This window comes from Kogia breviceps, chromosome X (genome assembly GCF_026419965.1).
Source record: "Kogia breviceps isolate mKogBre1 chromosome X, mKogBre1 haplotype 1, whole genome shotgun sequence".
Classification (NCBI taxonomy): domain Eukaryota; kingdom Metazoa; phylum Chordata; class Mammalia; order Artiodactyla; family Physeteridae; genus Kogia; species Kogia breviceps.
The window spans coordinates 72,611,434-72,633,733 of NC_081330.1; the positions used below are offsets into that span (position 1 = coordinate 72,611,434).

General features: G+C 37.5%; 1 protein-coding gene across 1 annotated transcript in view; it reads left to right on the top strand.

The window, feature by feature from the left end:
- The window catches only part of TEX11 (testis expressed 11), a 376,012-nt gene that overhangs the window by 144,015 nt on the left and 209,697 nt on the right, over positions 1-22,300 (top strand). The window contains exons 11-12 of the mRNA XM_059050388.2: positions 2,602-2,656; positions 5,743-5,835. Of these exons, the coding sequence (XP_058906371.1) occupies positions 2,602-2,656; positions 5,743-5,835 (148 nt within the window). The remainder of the gene's footprint in view (positions 1-2,601; positions 2,657-5,742; positions 5,836-22,300) is intronic.

The following is a 22,300-nucleotide window of genomic DNA, read 5'->3' on the forward strand; positions in this document are numbered from 1 at the left end:
TCCTTGTTAGCAAGCTGAAAACTCAGTTTGGTAGCTATGGGTCTTTTAAAAAGTAAAAGTAAAAGGAATACTTTAAAGTAATGGTTTCAGTTTAGTCCAGTTCACCAAAATTTTATTGACTTCCTCCCTTGGAATACCAGTTTTATGGTGAGTGATCTTTGTTTTACTTTTTAAGTTTTTTTTTGGAAAACCTGAGTCTCATATTAATACATTATTTGTGGTTATCAGAATGTCCCATAGATAATATGGTATGGTAATTAAAGCAGAGAACTGAAAGTCAAATTTCTTTTCTCCCGATCCCCTTACTCTCCTTTTTAATACCAATCTAGGAAATATTAGAAATCACTTAACTGCTAAATTGGTTCATTCAGCTGCAAAATGGAACTAATATTGTGTGTCACAAGGGTGTTGTGAAGCTTAATAAATATTGCTAAAGCATTTGTTTCTGTGAAAACTCCTGTATTTGTTTTATTTTAAAAATATATTTCTTATACTTTAAAATGTGCCCATAAAGTAAGGGCTTGTACACACATGTAAAATCGTTTAATCTAGTGTGTATATAGCCAAATGGAAAAGAGCAGTAATATAATTATAGTGTTGATTTATTGGATATATATCCTGAGGAAATTGTGGTTTTCTTTCTTTTTTAATGGGTGTTGAATTTTGTCAAAAGCTTTTTCTGCATCTATTGAGATGATCATATGGTTTTTATTCTTCAGTTTGTTAATATGGTGTATCACATTGATTGCTTTGTGTATATCGAAGAATCCTTGCATCCCTGGGATAAATCCCACTTGATCATGGTGTATGATCCATTTAATGTGTTGTTGGATTCTGTTTGCTAGTATTTTGTTGAGGATTTTTGCACCTATATTCATGAGTGGTATTGTTCTGCAATTTTCTTTTTTTGTAGTATCTTTGTCTGATGATGGTAGCCTCATAGAATGAGTTTGGGAGTGTTTCTTCCTCCTCAGTTATTTGGAAGAGTTTGAGAAGGATGGGTGTTACCTCTGTTGTAAATGTTTGATAGAATTCACCTGTGAAGCCATCTGGTCCTGGACTTCTGTTTGTTGGAAGATTTTTAATCACAGTTTCAATTTCATTGTGATTGTTCTGTTCATATTTTCTATTTCTTCCTGGTTCAGTCTTGGAAGGTTAAACCTTTCTAAGATTTGTCCATTTCTTCCAGGTAGTCCATTTTATTGGCATAGAGTTGCTTGTAGTAGTCTCTTAGGATGCTTTGTATTTCTGGGATGTCTGTTGTAACTTCTCCTTTTTCATTTCTAATTTTATTGATTTGAGTCCTCTCCCTCTTTTTCTTGATGGGTCTGGCTAATGGTTTATCAATTTGTTTATCTTCTCAAAGAACCAGCTTTTAGTTTTATTGATCTTTGCTCTTGTTTTCTTTGTATCTATGTCATTTATTTCTGCTCTGATCTTCATGATTCCTTTCCTTCTGCTAACTTTGGGTTTTGTTTGTTCTTCTTTCCCTAGTTCCTTTAGGTGTAAGGTTAGATTATTTATTTGAGATTTTTCTTGTTTCTTGAGGTAGCCTTGTATAGCTATAAACTTCCCTCTTAGAACTGCTTTTGCTGCATCCCATAGGTTTTGGATCATTGTGTTTTCATTGTCATTTGTCTCTAGGTATTTTTTGATTTCCTCTTTGATCTCTTCAGTGATCTCTTAGTTATTTAGTAATGTATTGTTTAGCGTCCATGTGTTTGTGTTTTTTACTTTTTTTTCCCTGTAATTCATTTCTAATCTCTTAGTGTTGTGGTCAGAAAAGATGCTTGATATGATTTCAATTTTCTTAAAGTTACTGAGGCTTGATTTTTTACCCAAGATGTGATCTATCCTGGAGAATGTTCTGTGCGTACTTGAGAAGAAAGTGTAATCTGCTGTTTTTGGATGGAATGTCCTATAAATATCAATTACATCTATCTGGTCTATTGTGTCATTTAAAGCTTCTGTTTTCTTATTTATTTTCTGTCTGGCTAATCTGCTCATTGGTGTAAGTGAGGTGTTAAAGTCCCCCACTATTATTGTATTACTGTCGATTTCCTCTTTTATAGCTGTTAGCAGTTGCCTTATGTATTGAGGTTCTCCTATGTTGGGTGCATATATATTTATATATGCCTATAGGCATATATAATATATAGGCCTATAATATATATGCCTATATATGCCTATAATATATAGGCATATATAGGTTGCCTATCTCCACTTCATTTAGTTGTTTTTCTGGGGTTTTATTTTGTTCCTTCATCTGGTACATAGCCCTCTGCCTTTTCATCCTGTCTGTCCTTCTGTGAATGTGGTTTTTGTTCCACAGGCTGCAGGATTGTAGTTTTTCTTGCTTCAGCTGTCTGCCCTCTGGTGGATGAGGCTATCTCTGTGGTTTTCTAAAGTTAGAAAGTATTGCTTTATATAATTGATTTTTATGTATCAATTGGTTAATCATCTGTTGTAGTACAAAATAGAAAAGTTGTAATTAAGTATAATTATAAAATGTCTTCTTAGTAATATGTAGTCTTGAAAAAAATGTATATAATTTGAAATAAATAAGTATTTATATGTATTTTTTTCCTTTTTTAATGATAGGCAAAGCTATGATATTGGGAAGATGGATAAGTGTTCTGTTCAGCTGGGAATGCTGGTAAGGATCATGTTAAATATTGCAGAAGTAGGTTGAAGAAATACAGTTTATGTTATTGTAATAAAATTATGATAGTCTGTCCCTCCATTTGTGAGTCGATTATTCACTGGGCACATCAGTTAATATCTCAGTGCATTAGTTTCTGTAAAGTTGTTATACTTACAGAATCTACCCTCCCGGTAGATTCTTGTACCCATGAATTAAGTAATACATGTAAAGTGCTTAGGACAATGTTTGGCTATATACGTTTGAGCTTTTATTTGCATGTTCAAAAATTCTAGGTTTCTGTAACCACCCAGGTAGAACATGCTTGGTATGGAAGTTAATTTTAATATTTAATTAAGTAAAATGTGATTATGTAAATAAATCTGATATAAAACTAATTTAATACATGCCATAGAAGAATTGAATTTTTTGAATATCCATCTCTGCTTTTTACCATTATTACAGTATATCACTCAAAATGTAACTTAACACATACACACATATATACATATATTTATATGTATATACACACACACGTATATATCTCAATATATCTAGCAATGTGGTAGATGGGGAAAAAAAAGAGAAGTATAAAATGTGGCCTCTACTGTTAAATAGCTTATGTTTAAAGGATGAAACTAATACAGGTGTATACAATGGAATATTATTCAGCCATGAAAAGGAAGGAAATTCTGACACATGCTACAACATAGATGAACCTTGAGGACATTATGCTAAGTGAAATAAGCCATTCACAAAAAGACATACTGTATGATTCCAGTTCAGTGAGATATGTTGGGTAGTCAAATTCATAGAGATGGAAAGTAGAATGGTGGTTGCAGAGGTTTGGAGGGTGGAGAACATGGGGAGCTATTGTTTAATGGGTAGAGAGTTTCAATTTTGTGAGATTAAAAGAGTTCTGGAGATGCTTGATGGTGCTGGTTGCACAACAATGTGAATATACTTAATGCTACTGAACCATACACTTAAAAATGGTTAAAATGGTCAATTTTATGTTATGTGTATTTTATCACAATTAAAAATAATATATATTATGATAGTGTCATATAATAGAGTATCATATAACAATGAGAATAGACTACAATAATTGTAACAATATGGATGTTCTCAGATATGTTGAACAAACAGAGCAAAATACAAAGTAGTACATACTGTATGATTCCATAAATGTGAATGCCAAAAGCAGGTAGAACTAATACGTGGTGTTGGAAGTCAGATAATTGGTTACCCTTGTTTGGAATAGTGTCTGAAAAGAGTTATGAGATGAGACTAATGTTCTGTTTCTTGATTTCTGTGTTGTTAACATATGTGTGCTCACTTTGTGAAAATTCAGAGTTGTACCATTGAGATTTTGGAACTTTTTGGTATGTATTTTATACTTCAATTAAAATTTCAAAAAAAAGATTTTAAAAAATGAATACAAGTGAAACAATTTGGGAAAAATAAGTGATAAACTGTGTGGCACTAACCTGAAGTATACGCAAGGGCATGAAGAAAAGGGGAATATTAATGTTGACTAGAATAGTTGAAAAAGCCTTTTGGCAGGAGATAGGCCTTGAAAAGCAGATGGGGTTCATACAGTTAAAAGGGAGGGAGAAGGGAATATGAGGCAAGGGAACTAGATGAGAAGATGTCTGGAGGAGGAAATGAGGATGGAAGATAGGATTTAAGCGTGATTGAAATCTTTTCATATTGCAAGGTATGGAGAAGTAAGATTATGAAATAGTTTTTCTTTCATGCTAGCAGTATTTTATTGCAGTATAACTTAAATAAATAAATAAATAAACAAATAAATACATACACTAAATTGCACAAATCTTAAAAGTGTACACCTTGATGAGTTTCAGTTTATCTATATAGTTTTGTAACTACCACACAGATCAAGATACAGAAATTTCCATCACCCTCAAAAGTTACCTTTGCCCCTTTCCAGTTAATAGGCATTCATACCCCCATGATAAAACCACTATTCTGACTTTAATTGCTGTAGAATATTTTTGGCTTATCTTGAACCTGTGTATAAATGAAATCATACAGTATGTACTGTTTTATGTCTGGCTTCTTTTGCTTAACATAATAGTTTTGAGATTCATCCATTTAATTTAATCTTTCTGATTATTTGACCCTTTTACTGTTACAAAATAGCTACAGTCTTTCTCAGAGATGCCATATTTACTCCATCAAAGTCCTCTGTGGAAGTTTATAAGTTGAGAGTTGCTCCGCAGTAATAATAATGACATTACGTACATTATATCCATCTTAGTTTTTGAATTAAAAAACTCAAAGTATCACACCCTAAATGCCATTTCTCTAAGGTTCGCAGAGCCCTAATGTGCTTAACATTTTTTTGTAAGTTAGAAGACCACCTTTGCCTGATCCTACTGTCCTCATTATACTTAGAGGCAGAATCTTCATTGAAATAGGCCTCATACTTTCAAAATGTGAATCTGTAGTTAAATAAGTCTGTGCTAAGTAGAGTTATTCCCCTTATCAATGTAGATCTGACTGGAGAAACTGACTTAATTATGAAATACTTTATTAATTTTAAAACTTGGTTGAGTTGGGAGAAATCTTGTCTATAGGAAAGTATATCTGCTCCTAGTGAAATGGTGGTATATGTGCCCTTGGTCCAATTGGTTCATCTCAACTAGGCTGTAAAGTCTTTGAGAGAGGGATTATGTCTATTTATTTCTTTTGATGGAGGCCTAATATAATGCTACCTAAACAGTAGGTGGTAAGATGATTACATTAAATATTGCTGTGCTTTAATTTCCTTATTTTTAAAGTGGGGATGATTAAGTACTTTACCACTAAAACACTGTTAAGAAAATAATTATATTAACACAATTATATTAAATTTAAATAAGCTATTACTGTAAAAATTCTCAGATGGTATTTGATATGGATAGCATAATGATGAGACATATCCCAAGACTATGTGGTTGCTTAAGGAAATGCTATTTCATAATTATGACTGAGGTTTGAAAAATGCCTTTCACTGTGTAAGTGCTAGTCAGCTGTTGTACTGCAGTTTAACCCTCAGCTGTGTGTGTGTTTTTTTTTTCTATTTTTAATTATAGGCTAAAGTTCTACGGTTACTAGCCACTGCTTATATGGATTGGGATGACAAAGAATATTATAAAGCTCTCAGCGCTATAAACCTAGCAAACAAGGTATAAGAGGTTTTTACTTTTGAAAATCAGCTTAATGAAATTTTGAAAGCATTGATTCACATTTTGAAATCCAGTGTAGACATTTGCTCCAGTATTCCTATTTTCTTTTTTTAAACGACAGATTGTTGCAATCTCTTCTGCAGCACAGAAAGGAAGAATAAAATATACCTCTTTGACAACAGATATTTTTGAAAAAAAATTTCTTTTGCACAAAACAGAAAAGGTTCTCTGATGTGAGTAAATTTTAGGATAAAGAAGGAAATGATAAAATAGGCAGATAATGGGATTTAGTTTAAAAAAAACAACATCAGTGGTTCACTTAAAGCTAATGCTCATACATATATACACATATTCATACATACATACATACAATACCTCTATACTCCTGGATAAGGAACACTGATAGGCTGATGACTGTTTAAAGAAATTCAGTTAGGATCATTGTGTTTTACTCTATAAGGCAATTAATATACTGATACATTTTTAAAAATTTTTATTTATTTTGGCTGCATTGGGTCTTTGTTGCTGGGAGCGAGCTTTCTCTAGTTGCGGTGTGAGCAGGGGCTACTCGTCGTTGCAGTGCATGGGTTTCTCATTGAGGTGGCTTCTCTTGTTGTAGAGCACAGGCTCTAGGCACACAAGCTTGAGTAGTTGTAGCACGTGGGCTCAGTTGTTGTAGCTCGTGGGCTCTAGAGCACAGGCTCAGTAGTTGTGGCACACGGGCTTATTGCTCCGTGGCATGTGGGATCTTCCCGGACCAGGGATGGAATGCTTGTCCCCTGCATTGGCAGGCGGATTCTTAACCACTGCAGCACCAGGGAAGTCCCTGATACATTTTCAAAAGATTTTTTTCAACAATATGGGAAGCATGAAAGTGAATAGTTGAATTTATCAGAATATTAAATTACACAAAGAAACTGTTTACTTGAATTATATTTTCCTGAAATTTATGTCATGTGGATGGGGTTATTTAATACTGAAAAACTTCTTTTATATTAAATTTTTAAATTTAAAAATATTAATATACATGAACAATTTCAAAAGCTGCATCCTTTTTTTTTTTTGCATTTGCTAAGATGCAAGTCTAAATAAAAAACAGGATCCAAGACAACAGAGGAGGCTGCATACTAGCTAGCTACATGGCTTCTTGTCAGCATGTCTCTTTGTTCACTGGATACAGAAGTTGCAGTTTTTATAACAGTAATTGTCCATCTGCATTACTCCTGACATATCACATTTAATAGCCTAATTATTGACCCTGGACATTGATGAACTGGGTGCATTAGGATTTCAGTGGCAATATACACTTAAAAGAGTTTTATTTGTAAACAATTTCAAACCTAGAGAAAGATTGAAAGAATAAGAATAGTTCAAAGAATACCTGTCTATTTACCTTACCCAGAATCACCTGTTATTAACATTTTGTGCATTCTCTTTCTCTATATTATTGAGGAAATATAATTCATACATTCATCTTATTGAGGATAATATATATTGATATCTGTAATAATAATATATGTTATATACACTCAGTAATGAACTGTATAGCATGTTTTTCTCTCCAATATAGGATTAATCAATCTAGGATTAGGTATTGCATTTATGTGACATGTCTCTTTAGTCCCCTGTCATCTGGAACATTTCTGTAGCCTTTCTTTTGACTTTTGTGTCATTGATATTTTGGAAGAATACATTAGCTCCCTACCTTATTTTAAATGAAAATTCTTCATTTGAGATTTATCAGATGTTTCCTTGTGATTAGACTCATTATGCATTTGTGACTGGAATACTGCATGAGTGATATTGTGTCCCTTCTCAGGGCATCACATTTGGAGGCCCCTGATGTCCATCTGCTCCTCATTGGTGATAATACTGATCACCTGTTCAAAAGTGTTTTATATTTTCACTGTATATTAACTGTTTTTCCCTTGCAACCAATAAACACTTTAAAATTATGCATATACCCTTATTTTATTTAAAATTTCCTTAAGAATTAGTGTTCTTACCTGAATCAATCTTATGATGGTTGCCAAATAATCATTTTCTAACTGTAGCACTTCCTTCATATTTACCAGTTGGCACTCAGCATTCTACTGTAAGCAAGAGCTCTCCCTTCTCCCATTATTTAATATTTATTTATTTACTTATTGATTTATTCATTTGTTACCAGGATTTATCAGGGTTTTTGTATTCCTATTTTTCCACTGACATAATTCATTGCTCTTAATTATCTTTGAACAGTTTTATTTAGGTATAATTAACATACAATAAACTGCCCATATTTAAAGTAAAAACTTTGTTGAGTTTTGACATGTGTGTATATCTATAAAACAATCACCACGATCAGGATACTGAATATATACATCATTCCTCGAAGTTTCTTCACACCCTTATGTCACCGCTCTTTCCCACTCTTCCCTAGGTAACAAGCTCTGCTTTCATAGAATAGTTTGTATTTTCTAGAGTTTTGTACCAATGGAATCATAGAGAATGTACTCTAGTTTTGAATGACTTATTTCATTTAGCATTCAGTACAGTTATTCTGAGATGTTGTGTGTGTGTGTGTGTGTAGTTTATTCCCAGGGTTCCGTAATATCTTATTGTATGGATATATACCATATTTGCTCTTAAATCTACTTTATCTTTTATTGATATCGTTATTTTAGCTTTCTTTTGACTAGCGTTAGCATGGTGTATCTTGTTCTAGCTGTTTTCCTATTTATGTCTTTATGTTTACAATGCATCTCTTGTAAGCTGCATACAGTTGGGTTTGCTTTTTTATCCACTCTGACAATCTCTGTCTTTTGACTGGCATGTTTAGAATATTTACGTTTGATGTGATTATTGATGTGGTTAAGTTTGAGTCTATCACCTTGTTATTGTTTATTTGTCCTGCATATTCTTTATTCCCCTTTTCTTTTTTTCCTGCCTTCTTTTGTAAGTTTGTATTTAAGTAAGTTTTTCTTCAAAACAATTTATGAGTCCAATGTAGTTTTTATTCCAACCTCCTAAAGAATCCATATTGAAATATTATGAAAATACGGACTTCCCTGGTGGCACAGTAGTTAAGAATATGCCTGCCAACGCAGGGGACAAGGGTTTGAACTCTGGTCTGGGAAGATCCCACATGCCGCGGAGCAAATAAGCCCTGTGACACAACTACTGAGTCTGCGAGCCATAGCTACTGAAGGCCACATGCCTAGAGCCCATGCTCCACAACAAGAGAAGCCACTGCAATAAGACTGCACACCGCAACAAAGAGTAGCCCCTGCTCTCCTCAACTAGAGAAAAGCCTGCACGCCGCAACAAAGACTCAATGCAGCCAAAGATAAATAAATAAATAAATAATTTATTTTTAAAAAAGAGGAGTATTATAAAAATATTTGCAGGATAATCTAGAGGAATAAACAGTGAGACTACTCAGGGAAATACTGAAAAAGGAGAGTGATCATAGAGGCTTTGTCACATTACATATTTGAATGATATTTTAGATTCAGTTTTATTTCATCTGTTGGCCTATTAGTTGTAACTCTTTGTTTTGCTATTCTACTGGTTTCTTTAGGGCTTATACTATATATCTTATCCTGGGCTACTTTCATATGTCATAATAGTGTACTTTTATATCTCCCAGTCTGACCTTTATGCTACTGTTGTCATTTGTTTTACTTTTACATATGTTATAAAATCCACAATACTATTATTATTTTTGTTTAAATTGTCAATTTTATTTTAAAAGAGATACAAATAAGAAAAAAACTTATGCATTTACACATGTAGTTACCATTTCAAGTAATCATTATTCCTTTGTATACATCCAAATTTCCATTTGTTATTTTTCTTCTGCCTGAAGAACATTGTTTTTGGATTCTCCAAAGAGACTTATTATAAATAACTGGCTCATGCAGTTATGGAGGCTGGTGAGTCTCAAGATCTGCAGGATGAGTTGGCAAGACAGAGACTCAGGAAGGCTGATGGTATGGTTCCAGTCTGAGTCCAAAGGCCTGAGAACCAGGAGAGCCAATGATGTAGTTTCAGTTCAAAGGCTGGCAGGCCTGAAACACAAGAAGGGCCAATGATTCAGTTCCAGTCCGAATGCAGGAAGAAGCTGATGTCCAGCTCAAAAGCAGTCAGTCAGGAAGAGTTCTCTGTTACTCAGGGGAGGGTCAGCTTTTTTGTTCTGTTCAGGCCTTCAACTCATTGGATAAGGCCCACCCACATGCTGGACAATCTGCTTTACCCAGTGTGTCTATCTGTCTGTCTGTCTGTCTGTGTATCTATTTATTTATTTATAAATTTATTTACTTATTTATTTATTTTTGGCTGCATTGGGTCTTCATTGCTGCATGCAGGCTTTCTCTAGTTGTGGCGAGTGGGGCCTACTTTTTGTTGTGGTGCATGGGCTTCTCATTGTGGTGGCTTCTCTTGTTGTGGCTCACAGACTCTAGAGCATAGGCTCAGTAGCTGTGGGGCACGGGCTTATTTGCCCTGCGGCATGTGGGATCTTCCCAGACCAGGGCTCGGACCTGTTTCCCCTGCATTGGCAGGTGGATTCTTAAGCACTGTGCCACCAGGGAAGCCCCAGTCTATTGATTTAAATGTTAATCTCATCTAGAAACACTCTCACAGAAAGACCAGAATAATGTTTGACAAAATATCTGGGTACCCTGTGGCCCAGTCAAGTTGACATATAAAATTAACCATCATTGACACCTTTTAACATTTCTTGTAGTGCTGGTCTATTGGTGATGACTTATTTCAGCATTTGTGTCTTTGAAAATGTCTTTATTTCACATTATTATTATTATTATTATTATTTATTTTTTTTTTTTTTTTTACGTGGGCCTCTCACTGTTGTGGCCTCTCCCGTTGCAGAGCACAGGTTCCGGACGTGCAGGCTCAGCAGCCATGGCTCACGGGCCCAGCCGCTCTGCGGCACATGGGATCCTCCCGGACCGGGGCACGAACCCGTGTGCCCTGCATTGGCAGGCGTACTCTCAACCACTGTGCCACCAGGGAAGCCCTATTTCACATTATTTTTAAAAATTTATTTATTTATTTATTTGGCTGCACTGGGTCTTAGTTGTGGCATGTGGGATCTTTGATCTTTGTTGCAGCATGTGGGTTCTTTAGTTGCGGTACGCAAACTCTTAGTTGTGGCATGCATGTGGGATCTAGTTCCCCAACCAGGGATTGAACCAGAGCCCCCTGCATTGGGAGTGCAGAGGCTCAGCCACTGAACCACCAGGGAAGTCCCTATTTCACATTATTTTTTTTAAAACTTTTTATTTTTAATATTTATAGAGTAACAGGAAGTTGCAAAAATGGTACAAAGAAAAAAATTAAAATAAAAGCAATAGATTCAGAAGAAAATTTTAACACCCCCCTCCCCTCTCCAAATAGTACAAAGAAGTCCCATGTACCCTTTACTAAGTTTCCTCTAATGGTTACCTGCTGTATTACTATAATACATCAAAAACAGCAAATTGTCATTGGTACATTGTATGTGTATAGTTTTATGCCGTTTTATCCCATGTGTAGATGCATGTAACTACCACTGCAATCATATACAGAACTATCCCATCACCCCAAAGATTTTCCTCATACTACCCCTTTATATGCACACCCATACCTATTCCACCCCCCACCATCCCTAAGCCCTTGCAAACACTATTCTTCATCTCTATAATTTTGTCATTCCAAGAATATTATATAAATGGAATCATACAGTTTATGACTTTTAGGAGATTAGCTTTTTTCTCTTAGCATAATGCCTTGAAATCCATTCAAGTTTTTGTGTGTATTAATACTTGATTTCTTTTATCACTGAGTGGTGCATGGTATGGATGGTATCACAGTGTGTTTAACCATTCACTACTAAAGGAAATATTGGTTGTTTTCAGATTTTGGCTATTATGAGTAAAACTGCTATGGTATTTGTGTATAGGTTTTTGTGTGGGATGTAAGTTTTCATTTTCCTGGATAAATAACTAGGTGTACAATTGTTGGGCTATTTTGTTTTTAAGAAATTGTCAAACTGTCTACCAGAGTGGCTGTACCATGTTGCGTTCCTACCAACAATATATGAGAGTTTTAGTTTCTTTTCCTTCTTGCTGGCATTTGTCATTGTCCCTGTTTTTATATTTTAGCTGTTTTAATAGGTATGTAGTGATTTTAATTTCTACTTTCCTACTGGCTAATGATGTTGAACACCTTTGCAGGTGCTCCTCTTTGGTGAAATGTGTCTTCGTAACACTTGTGCATTTCATACTTGGATTGCTCAGCTTTTTTTTTTTTTTTTTTTTTTTTTTTTTTTTGCGGTATGCGGGCCTCTCACTGTTGTGGCCTCTCCCGTTGCGGAGCACAGGCTCCGGACGCGCAGGCCTAGCGGCCATGGCTCACGGGCTTAGTTGCTCCGCGGCACGTGGGATCTTCCCGGACCAGGGCACGAACCCGTGTCTCCTGCATCGGCAGGCGGATTCTCAACCACTGCGCCACCAGGGAAGCCCGGATTGCTCAGCTTTTACTGTTGAGTTTGATAAGATAAGATATTCTAGATAAGAGTTGTTTGTCACATATGTGGATTGCAAATATTTTCTCCCTGTCTGTAAGCTGTCTTTTCATCTTCTTAACAGGGTTTGATTTATGGCCCAGGATATAGTATATCTTGGTAAATGTCCTGTGGACACTTGGAAAAATAAAAATATATTCAGCTCTTCCAGGGTGGAGTGTTATATAAATGTCAGTTACAGTTGACCCTTGAGCAACATGGGTCGAAACACTGCACAGTTGAAAAGCCACGTATAACTTTATAGTGGGCCAGTCGTATCCATAGTTGCATATCCATGGATCATGTAGTACTGTAGTATTTATTGAAAAAAATCCACATATAGGTCGACCTGCACAATTCAAACCCTTGTTGTTCAAGGGTCAGCTGTAGATCCTGTTGATTGATGATGTTGAGATCTTCTATATCTTTGCTGAGTTTTTGTCTAGTTCTATGTTTTTTTTGTTGTTGGTGGGGTTTTTTTTTGCGGTACGCAGGCCTCTCACTGCTGTGGCCTCTCTCGTTGTGGAGCACAGGCTCCGGACGCGCAGGCTCAGCGGCCATGGCTCATGGGCCCAGCCACTCCATGGCACGTGGGATCCTCCCGGACTGGGGCACGAACCCGTGTCCCCTGCATCAGCAGGCGGACCCTCAACCACCATGCCACCAGGGAAGCCCGAGTTTTATGAATTTTTGAAGGTAGGGATGTTTAAATTTACAACTCTAATTGTGGATTTGTCTATTTCCCCTTTTATTTCTGTAAATTTTTTCTTCAGATATTTTACAGCTCTTTTGTTCATTGCATACGTATTTAGAGTTACTATTTTTTCATGGTAGATTGACCCTTTTATCATTCTGTAATGTCCCTTTCTGCCCCTGGTAATTACTTTTTTGATGTACAGTCTACTTTATCTGATATGAATATAGCTATACCTACTTTCTTATTGTTAAATTTTTCATAGCATATAATTTGCCATCTTAACTGTTTTAAAGTATACAGTATAGTGGCCTTGAGTACATTCATATTGTGCACCCATCACCAACATTCTTCTCCAGAACTCTTCATCTTGTAAAATGTAAACTCTGTACCCATTATATAATAACTCCCTATTCCTTTCTCTTCAGTTCCTGGAAACCACCATTCTACTTTCAGTCTCTATGAATTTGACTACTCTAGATATCTCATATAAGTAAAATAAAAACAGTATTTGTCCTTTTGTGACTGGTATATTTCACGTAGCATAATGTCCTCGAGGTTCATCCATGTTATAACATGTCAGAATTTCCTTTCTTTTTAAGACTGAATAATAATCCACTGTATGTATATACCACATTTTGCTTATACATTCATCCATTTATGCACTTGTTGGTTGTTTTCACCTTCAGCTACTGTGAATAATGCTGCTGTGAATGTGGGTGTACAAATAGCTGTTTAGTTCCCTAATTTCAATTTCTTTTGGGTATAAACCCAGAAGTGAAACTTCTGGATCATATTGCAATTCTATTTTTAAGTTTTTTGAGAAAACACACTACTGTTTTTTCCATAACAGCTGCACCATTTTAAATTTCAGCCAAAGTATACAGGGGTTTCAATTTCTCCACATCCTTGCAAACAGTTTTATTGTATTTTGATAGTAGACATGCTAATGGGTGTAAGGTACACCATTTTTTTATATTCTTTTGGCTACGTTTGGTCTTTGTTGCTGTGTGTGGGCTTTCTCTAGTTGTGGCGAGCAGGGCCTACACTTTGTTGCAGTGTGCAGGCTTCTCATTGAAGTGGCTTCTCTTTGTTGCGGAGCATAGGCTCTAGGCATGTGGGCTGCAGTAGTTGTGGCTCGCGGGCTCTAGAGCGCAGGCTACCACTGCGCTACTAGGGAAGTCCGCCATTTATTTATTTCTTTATTTTTGGTGGTACGCGGGCCTCTCACTGTTGTGGCCTCTCCCGTTGCGGAGCACAGGCTCCGGACGCACAGGCTCAGTGGCCATGGCTCACGGGCCCAGCCGCTCCGCGACATGTGGGATCTTCCCGGACTGGGGCACGAACCCGTGTCCCCTGCACCGGCAGGCAGATTCTCAACCACTGCGCCACCAGGGAAACCCCCCCATTTATTTTTGAATGATATATTTTCTGGGTATAGAATTTGAAATGGAGAGCTTTTTTTTCTTTGAGAATTTTAAAGATACTGTTTACAGTTTTCATGTTACATTGTTTCTGATAAGAAATACGATGCAATCCTTATTGTTGTTCTTTATGTAACATGTCCTTTTTTCTCTGGCTAGTATTTGGATTTTCTGTTTATCACTGGTTGTGAGCAATTTGTTGATGATGTACTTTGAAGTAATTTTCTTCATTTCTTATGCTTTGGACTCTTTGAGCATGTTGAATCTCTGGGATCATGGCTTTCATTATGTTTGGAAAGTTCCAGTATTTTTTGAAATATTTTTTTTCTGCTTCACCGTCAGATGCTAATTACTCATATATTAGGTTGTTTGAAGTTGTTCCCACAGTTCACTTATGCTGTTTACATTTAAAAAGATTTTGGGGGGCAGGCTTCAAGATGGTGGAAGAGTAAAACGTGGAGATCACCTTCCTCCCCACAAATACATCAGAAATACATCTACATGTGGAACAACTCCTACAGGACACCTACTGAACGCTGGTAGACCTCAGACCTCCCAAAAGGCAGGAAACTCCCTATGTACCTGGGTAGGGCAAAAGAAAAAAGACAAAAGAGAGAAAAAAGAATAGGGACGAGACCTGCACCAGTGAGAGAGAGCTGTGAAGGAGGAAAGCTTTCCACACACTTGGAAGACACTTCGTGGGTGGAGACTGCGGGTGGTGGATGGGGGAAGCTTCAGAGCCACAGAGGAGAGCACAACAAGGGGTGCGGAGGGCAAAGCGGAGAGATTCCCGCGCACAGAGGATCTGTGCTGACTAGCACTCACCAGCCCGAGAGGCTTGTCTGCTTACCTGCCAGGGCGGGTGGGGGCTGGGAGCTGAAGCTCCAGCTTCACTGGATCCCAGGGAGAAGATGGGTTGGCTGCATGAACACAGCCTGAAGGGGGCTAGTGCACCAGAGCTAGCTGGGAGGGAGTCAAGGAAAACGTCTGGAGCTACTGAAGAGGCAAGAGACTTTTTCTTGCCTCTTTGTTTCCTGGTGCACAAGGAGAGAGGATTAAGAGCGCTGCTTATAAGAGCTCCGGAGATGGGCGTGAGCTACAGCTGTCAACACAGACCCCAGAGACGGGCATGAGATGTTAAGGCTGCCGCTGCTGCTGCCACCAAGAAGCCTGTGTGCAAGCACAGGTCATTCTCCACACCTCCCCTACCAGGAGCCTGTGCAGCCCGCCACTGTCAGGGTCCCGTGAACCAGGGACAACTTCCCCTGGAGAACACACAGCACACCTCAGGCTGGTGCAACGTCACTGGTCTCTGCCGCTGCAGGCTTGCCCTGCATTCCATACCCCTCCCTCCCCGAAGCCTGAGTGAGTCAGAGCCCCCAATCAGCTGCTCCTTTAACCCAGTCCTGTCTGATTGAAGAACAGATGCCCTCAGGCGACCTACACACAGAGGCCACTCCAAATCCAAAGCTATACTCCAGGAGCTGTGCGAACAAAGAAGAGAAAGGGAAATTTCTCCCAGCAGCCTCAGGAGCAGCGGATTAAATCTCCACAATCAACTTGATGTACCCTGCATCTGTGGAATACCTGAATAGACAATGAATCATCCCAAATTGAGGAGGTGGACTTTGGGAGCAACAATATATATATTTTTCCTTTTTTTCTCTTTTTGTGAGTGTGTATGTGTGTGCTTCTGTGTGTTATTTTGTCTGTATAGCTTTGCTTTTTAACATTTGTCCTAGGGTTCTGCTGTCCGTTTTTTTTTTTTTTTTTCTTTTTCAATATAGATTTTAGCGCTTGTTATCATTGGTGGATTTGTTTTTAGGTATGGTTGCTCTCTTCTTTCTTTTTTTATTACTTAAAATTTTTAAAAATATTTTTTATTTTAATAACTTCATTTTATTTTATTTTATCTTTTTCTTTCTTTCTTTCTCTCTTTCTTTCTCTCTTTCTTTCTCTCTCTCTTTCTTTCTTTCTTTCTTTCTTTCTTTCTCTCTTTTATTCTGAGCCATGTGGATGACAGGCTCTTGGTGCTCCAGCCAGGTGTCAGGGCTGTGCCTCTGAGGTGGGAGAGCAAACTTCAGGACATTGGTCCACAAGAGACCCCCCAGCTCCACGTAATATCAAACAGCAAAAATCTCCCAGAGATCTCCATCTCAATGCTAAGACCCAGCTCCACTCAATGACCAGCAAGCTACAGTGCTGGACACCCTATGGCAAACAACTAGCAAGACAGGAACAAAACCCCATCCATTAGCACAGAGGCTGCCTAAAATCATAATAAGGTCACAGACATTCCAAAACACACCACCAGATGTGGGCTTGCCCACCAGGAAGACAAGATGCAGCCTCATCCAGCAGAACACAGGCACTAGTCCCCTCCACCAGGAAGCCTACACGACTCACAGAACCAACCTTAGCCACTGGGGGCAGACACCAAAAACAATGGGAACTACGAACCTGCAGCCTACAAAAAGGAGACCCCAAATAGGGTAAGTTAAGCAAAATGAGAAGACAGAAACACACAGCAGATGAAGGAGCAAGGTAAAACCCCACCAAACCTAACAAATGAAGAGGAAATAGGCAGTCTATCTGAAAAAGAATTCAGAATAATGATAGTAAAGATGATGGAAAACCTTGGAAATAGAATGGAGAAAATACAAGAAATGATTAACAAGGCAGTAGAAGAACTAAAGCACAAACAAACAGTGATGAACAACACAATAAATGAAATTAAAAATTCTCTAGAAGGGATCAATAGCACAATAAATGAGGCAGAAGAACGGATAAGTGACCTGGAAGATAAAATAGTGGATATAACTACTGCAGACCAGAATACAGAAGAAGAAATGAAAGGAATTGAGGACAGTCTCAGAGACTTCTGGGACAACATTAAATGCACCAACATTTGAATGATAGGGGTCCCAGAAGAAGAAGAGAAAAAAAAAAGTGAGAAAATATTTGAAGAGATTATAGTTGAAAACTTCCCTAATACGGGAAATAGTTAATCAAGTCCAGGAAGCATTCAAATCAATAGAATTAGAAATGAAAAAGGAGAAGTAACAACTGACACTGCAGAAATACAAAGGATCATGAGAGATTATAAGCAACTATATGCCAATAAAATGGACAACCTGGCAGAAATGGACAAATTCTTAGAAATGCACAACCTTCTGAGACTGAACCAGGAAGAAATAGAAAATATGAACAGGCCAGTCACAAGCACTGAAATTGAAATTGTAATTAAAAATCTTCCAACAGGGGCTTCCCTGGTGGCGCAGTGGTTGAGAGTCTGCCTGCCGATGCAGGGGACACGGGTGCATGCCCTGGTCCAGGAAGGTCCCACATGCCACGGAGCGGCTAGGCCTGTGAGCCATGGCTGCTGAGCCTGCGCGTCCAGAGCCTGTGCTCCACAACGGGAGAGGCCACAACAGTGAGAGGCCCATGTACCACAATAGCAAAAACAGAAAACAAACAAACAAAAAATCTTCCAACAAACAAAAGCCCAGGACCAGATGGTTTCACAGGCAAATTGTATCAAACATTATAGAAGACCTAACACCTGTCCTTCTCTTCCAAAATATAGCAGAGGGAGGAACACTCCCAAACTCATTCTGTGAGGCCACCATCACCCTGATATCAAAACCAGACAAAGATTTCACAAAGAAAACTACAGGCCAATATCATTGATGAACATAGATGCAAAAATCCTCAACAAAATACTAGCAAACAAAACCCAACAGCACATTAGAAGGATCATACACCATGATCAAGTGAGGTTTATCTCTGGAATGCAAGGATTCTTCAACGTATGTAAATCAATCAGTGTGATACACCATATTAACAAATTGAAGGAGAAAAACCATATGATCATCTCAATAGATGCAGAGAAAGCTTTCGACAGAATTCAACACCCGTTTATGATAAAAATCCTCCAGAATATAGGCATAGAGGGAACTTACCTCAACATAATAAAGGCAGTATATGACAAACCCACAGCCAACATCATTCTCAATGGTGAAAAACTGAAACCATTTCCAATAAGATCAGGAACACGACAAGGTTGCCCACTCTCACCACTCTTATTCAACATAGTTTTTGAAGTTTTAGCCACAGCAGTCAAAGAAAAAGAAATAAAAGTAATCCAAATCAGAAAAGAAGAAGTATAGCTGTCACTGTTTGCAGATGACATATACTATACATAGAGAATCCTAAAGAAGCTACCAGAAAACTCCTAGAGCTAATCAATGAATTTGGTAAAGTAGCAGGATACAAAATTAATGCACAGAAATCTCTTGCATTACTATATACTAATGATGAAAAATCTGAATGTGAAATTACAAAAACTCTCCCATTTACCATTGCAACAAAAGGAATAAAATACCTAGGAATTAACTTACCTAAGGAGACAAAACACTTGTATGCAGAAAATTATAAGACACTGGTGAAAGAAATTAAAGATGATACAAATAGATGGAGAGATATACCATGTTCTTGGATTCGAAGAATCAACATTGTGAAAATGACTCTACTACCCAAAGTAATCTACAGATTCAATGCAATCACTTTCAAACTGCCAATGGGATTTTTCACAGAACTAGAACAAAAAATTTCTCAATCTGCATGAAAACACAAAACCCCCAAATAGCCAAAACAATCTTGAGAAGGAAAAACGGAGCTGGAGGAATCAGGCTCCCTGACTTCAGACTATATTACAAAGCTACAGTAATCGAGACAGTATGGTACTGGCACAAAAACAGAAATATAGATCACTGGAATAGGATAGAAAGCCCAGAAATAAACCCACACACATACGGTCACCATATCTTTGATAAAGGAGGCAAGAATATACAATGGAGAAAAGACAGCCTCTTCAATAAGTGGTACTGGGAAAAGTGGACAGCTACATGTAAAAGAATGAAATTATAACACTCCCTAACACCATACACAAAAATAAACTCAAAATGGATTAAACCATCTAGATGTAAGGCCAGATACTATCAAACTCTTAGAGGAAAACATAGGCAGAACACTCTGTGAAATAAATCACAGCAAGATCCTTTTTGACCCACCTCCTAGAGAAATAGAAATAAAAACAAAAATAAACAAATGGGGCCTAATGAAACTTGAAAGCTTTTGCACAGCAAAGGAAACAATAAGCAAGACCAAAAGAGAACCCTCAGAATGGGAGAAAATAGTTGCAAATGAAGTAACTGACAAAGGATTAACCTCCAAAATTTATAAACAGCTCATGCAACTCAATATCAAAAAAACAAACAACCCAATCCAAGAATGTGCAGAAGACCTAAATAGACATTTCTCCAAAGAAGACATACAGATTGCCAACAAACACATGGAAGAATGTTCACCATCATTAATCATTAGAGAAATGCAAATCAAAACTACAATGAGATATCATCTCACACTGGTTAGAATGGCCCTCATCAAAAAATCTACAAACAATAAATGTTGGAGATGGTGTGGGGCAAAGGGAACCCTTTTGCGCTATTGGTGGGAATGTAAATTGATACAGCCACTATGGAGAACAGTATGGAGGTTCCTTAAAAAACTAAAAATAGAACTACCATATGACCCAGCCATCTCAGTACTGGGCATATACCCTCACAAAACCATAAAGCAAAAAGACTGATGTAGCAAAATGTTCACTGCAGCTCTGTTCACAATAGCCAGGACATGGAAGCAACCTAAGTGTCCATCAACAGATAAATGGATAAAGAAGATGTTGCACATACATACAATGGAATATTACTCTGCCATAAAAAGAAACAAAATTGGGTTATTTGTAGTGAGGTGAATGGACCTAGAGTCTGTCATACAGAGTGAAGTAAGTGAGAAAGAGAAAAAGAAATACCGTATGCTAACACATATATATGGAATCTAAGAAAAAAAAAAGGGAAAAAAAGGTCCTGAAGAACCTAAGGGCAAGACGGGAATAAAGACACAGACCTACTAGAGAATGGACTTGAGGATACGGGGAGGGGGAAGCATAAGCTGTGACAAAGTGAGAGAGTGGCATGGACATATATACATTAACAAATGTAAAATAGATAGCTAGTGGGAAGCAGCCGCATAGCACAGGGAGATCAGCTTGGTGCTTTGTGAGCACCTAGAGGGGTGGGATAGGGAGGGAGGGAGGGAGGGAGGGAGACCCAAGAGGGAAGAGATATGGGAACATATGTATATGTATAACTGATTCACTTTGTTATAAAGCAGAAACTAACACACCATTCTAAGGAAATTATACTCCAGTAAAGATTTTTTTTTTTAAGAAAAGGTGAAGACCTAGTAGAGAATGGACTTGAGGACGTGGGGAGGGGGAAGAGTAAGCTGGGACAAAGTGAGAGAGTGGCATGGACATATATACACTACCAAACATAAAATAGATAGCTAGTGGGAAGCAGCCACATAGCACAGGGAGATCAGCTCAATGCTTTGTGACCACCTAGAAGGGTGGTATAGGGAGGGTGGGAGGGAAGGAGATGGAAGAGGGAAGAGATATGTATATGTATATCTGATTCACTTTGTTATAAACAGAAACTAACACACCATTGTAAAGCAATTATACTCCAATAAAGATGTAGAAAAATTTAAAAATAAAAAAAAATCAAAAGTTTTTTTTTCACCTGTTTCATTTTGGAATATTTTGTATTGCTATGACTTGAAGTTCATTAATTTTTGTTCTGCAATGTCTGATCTTCCGTTAATCCCATCTGCTATAATCTGAATAGTTGTGTCCCCTGACCCCAAATTCATACACTGAAATTCTAACCACCAAGGTGATGGTATTAGGAGGTCGGGGTCTTTGGAGGTGATTACATCATGAGGGCAGAGTCCTAATGATTGGGATTAGTCCCTTTTTATAGGATACCTGAGAGAGAACTCCCTCACCCCTTTTACCATTTAAGATTCCAGTGAGAATGGAGCCACTTATGAGGAAGTGGGCTCTTACCAGACACTGAATATGCTAGTGCTATGATTTTAGACCTATCAGCCTCCGGAACTGTGAGAAATAAATGTTGTTTATAAGTCCCCCATTTTATGCTATTTTTGTTATAGCAGCCCAAATGGACTGACACCATCTCATATAGTTTTCATGTCAGATTTTGCAATTTTTATTTCTGGAAGTTTGATTTGGATCATTTTTACGTCTTCCATGTCTCTGATTAGCTTTTTGAGCATATGAAATATAATTTTACTCTTTTAATGTCCTTCTCTGCTGATTCTTGTATCTGTGTCACTTCTGGGTCAGTTTCAGTTGGTTATCTCCACAGTATGGATCATGTTTTCCTGCCTCTTTCCAGGCCTCATCATCTTTCATTGGATGCCACTTGTTGTGAATTTTACATTGTTGGGTGCTAGATATTTTTATAATAGTATAAATCTTGTTGAGCTTTATTACGGGAAGCAGGCAAGTTATAGGCGTACCTCAGAGATATTGTAGGTTAGTTCCAGACCACTACAATAAAGCAAGTATCACAATAACGTGAGTCACACGAATTTTTTGTTTTCCCAGTGCATATGAAAGTACATTTATAATGTAGTCTGTTAAGTGTGTAATAGCATTACGTCTAAAAAACAATATAAGTACCTTAATTAAAAATACTTTATTGCTAAAAAATGCTAACCATTGTCTGAGCCTTCAGCAAATCATAATAATCTTTTTGCTGTTGGAGGGTCTTTCCTCGATTTTGATGGCTACGGACTGATCAGGGAGGTTGTTGCTGAAGGCTGGGGTGGCTGTGGCATTTTCTTAAAATAAGATGAGAAAGAAGTTTGTCC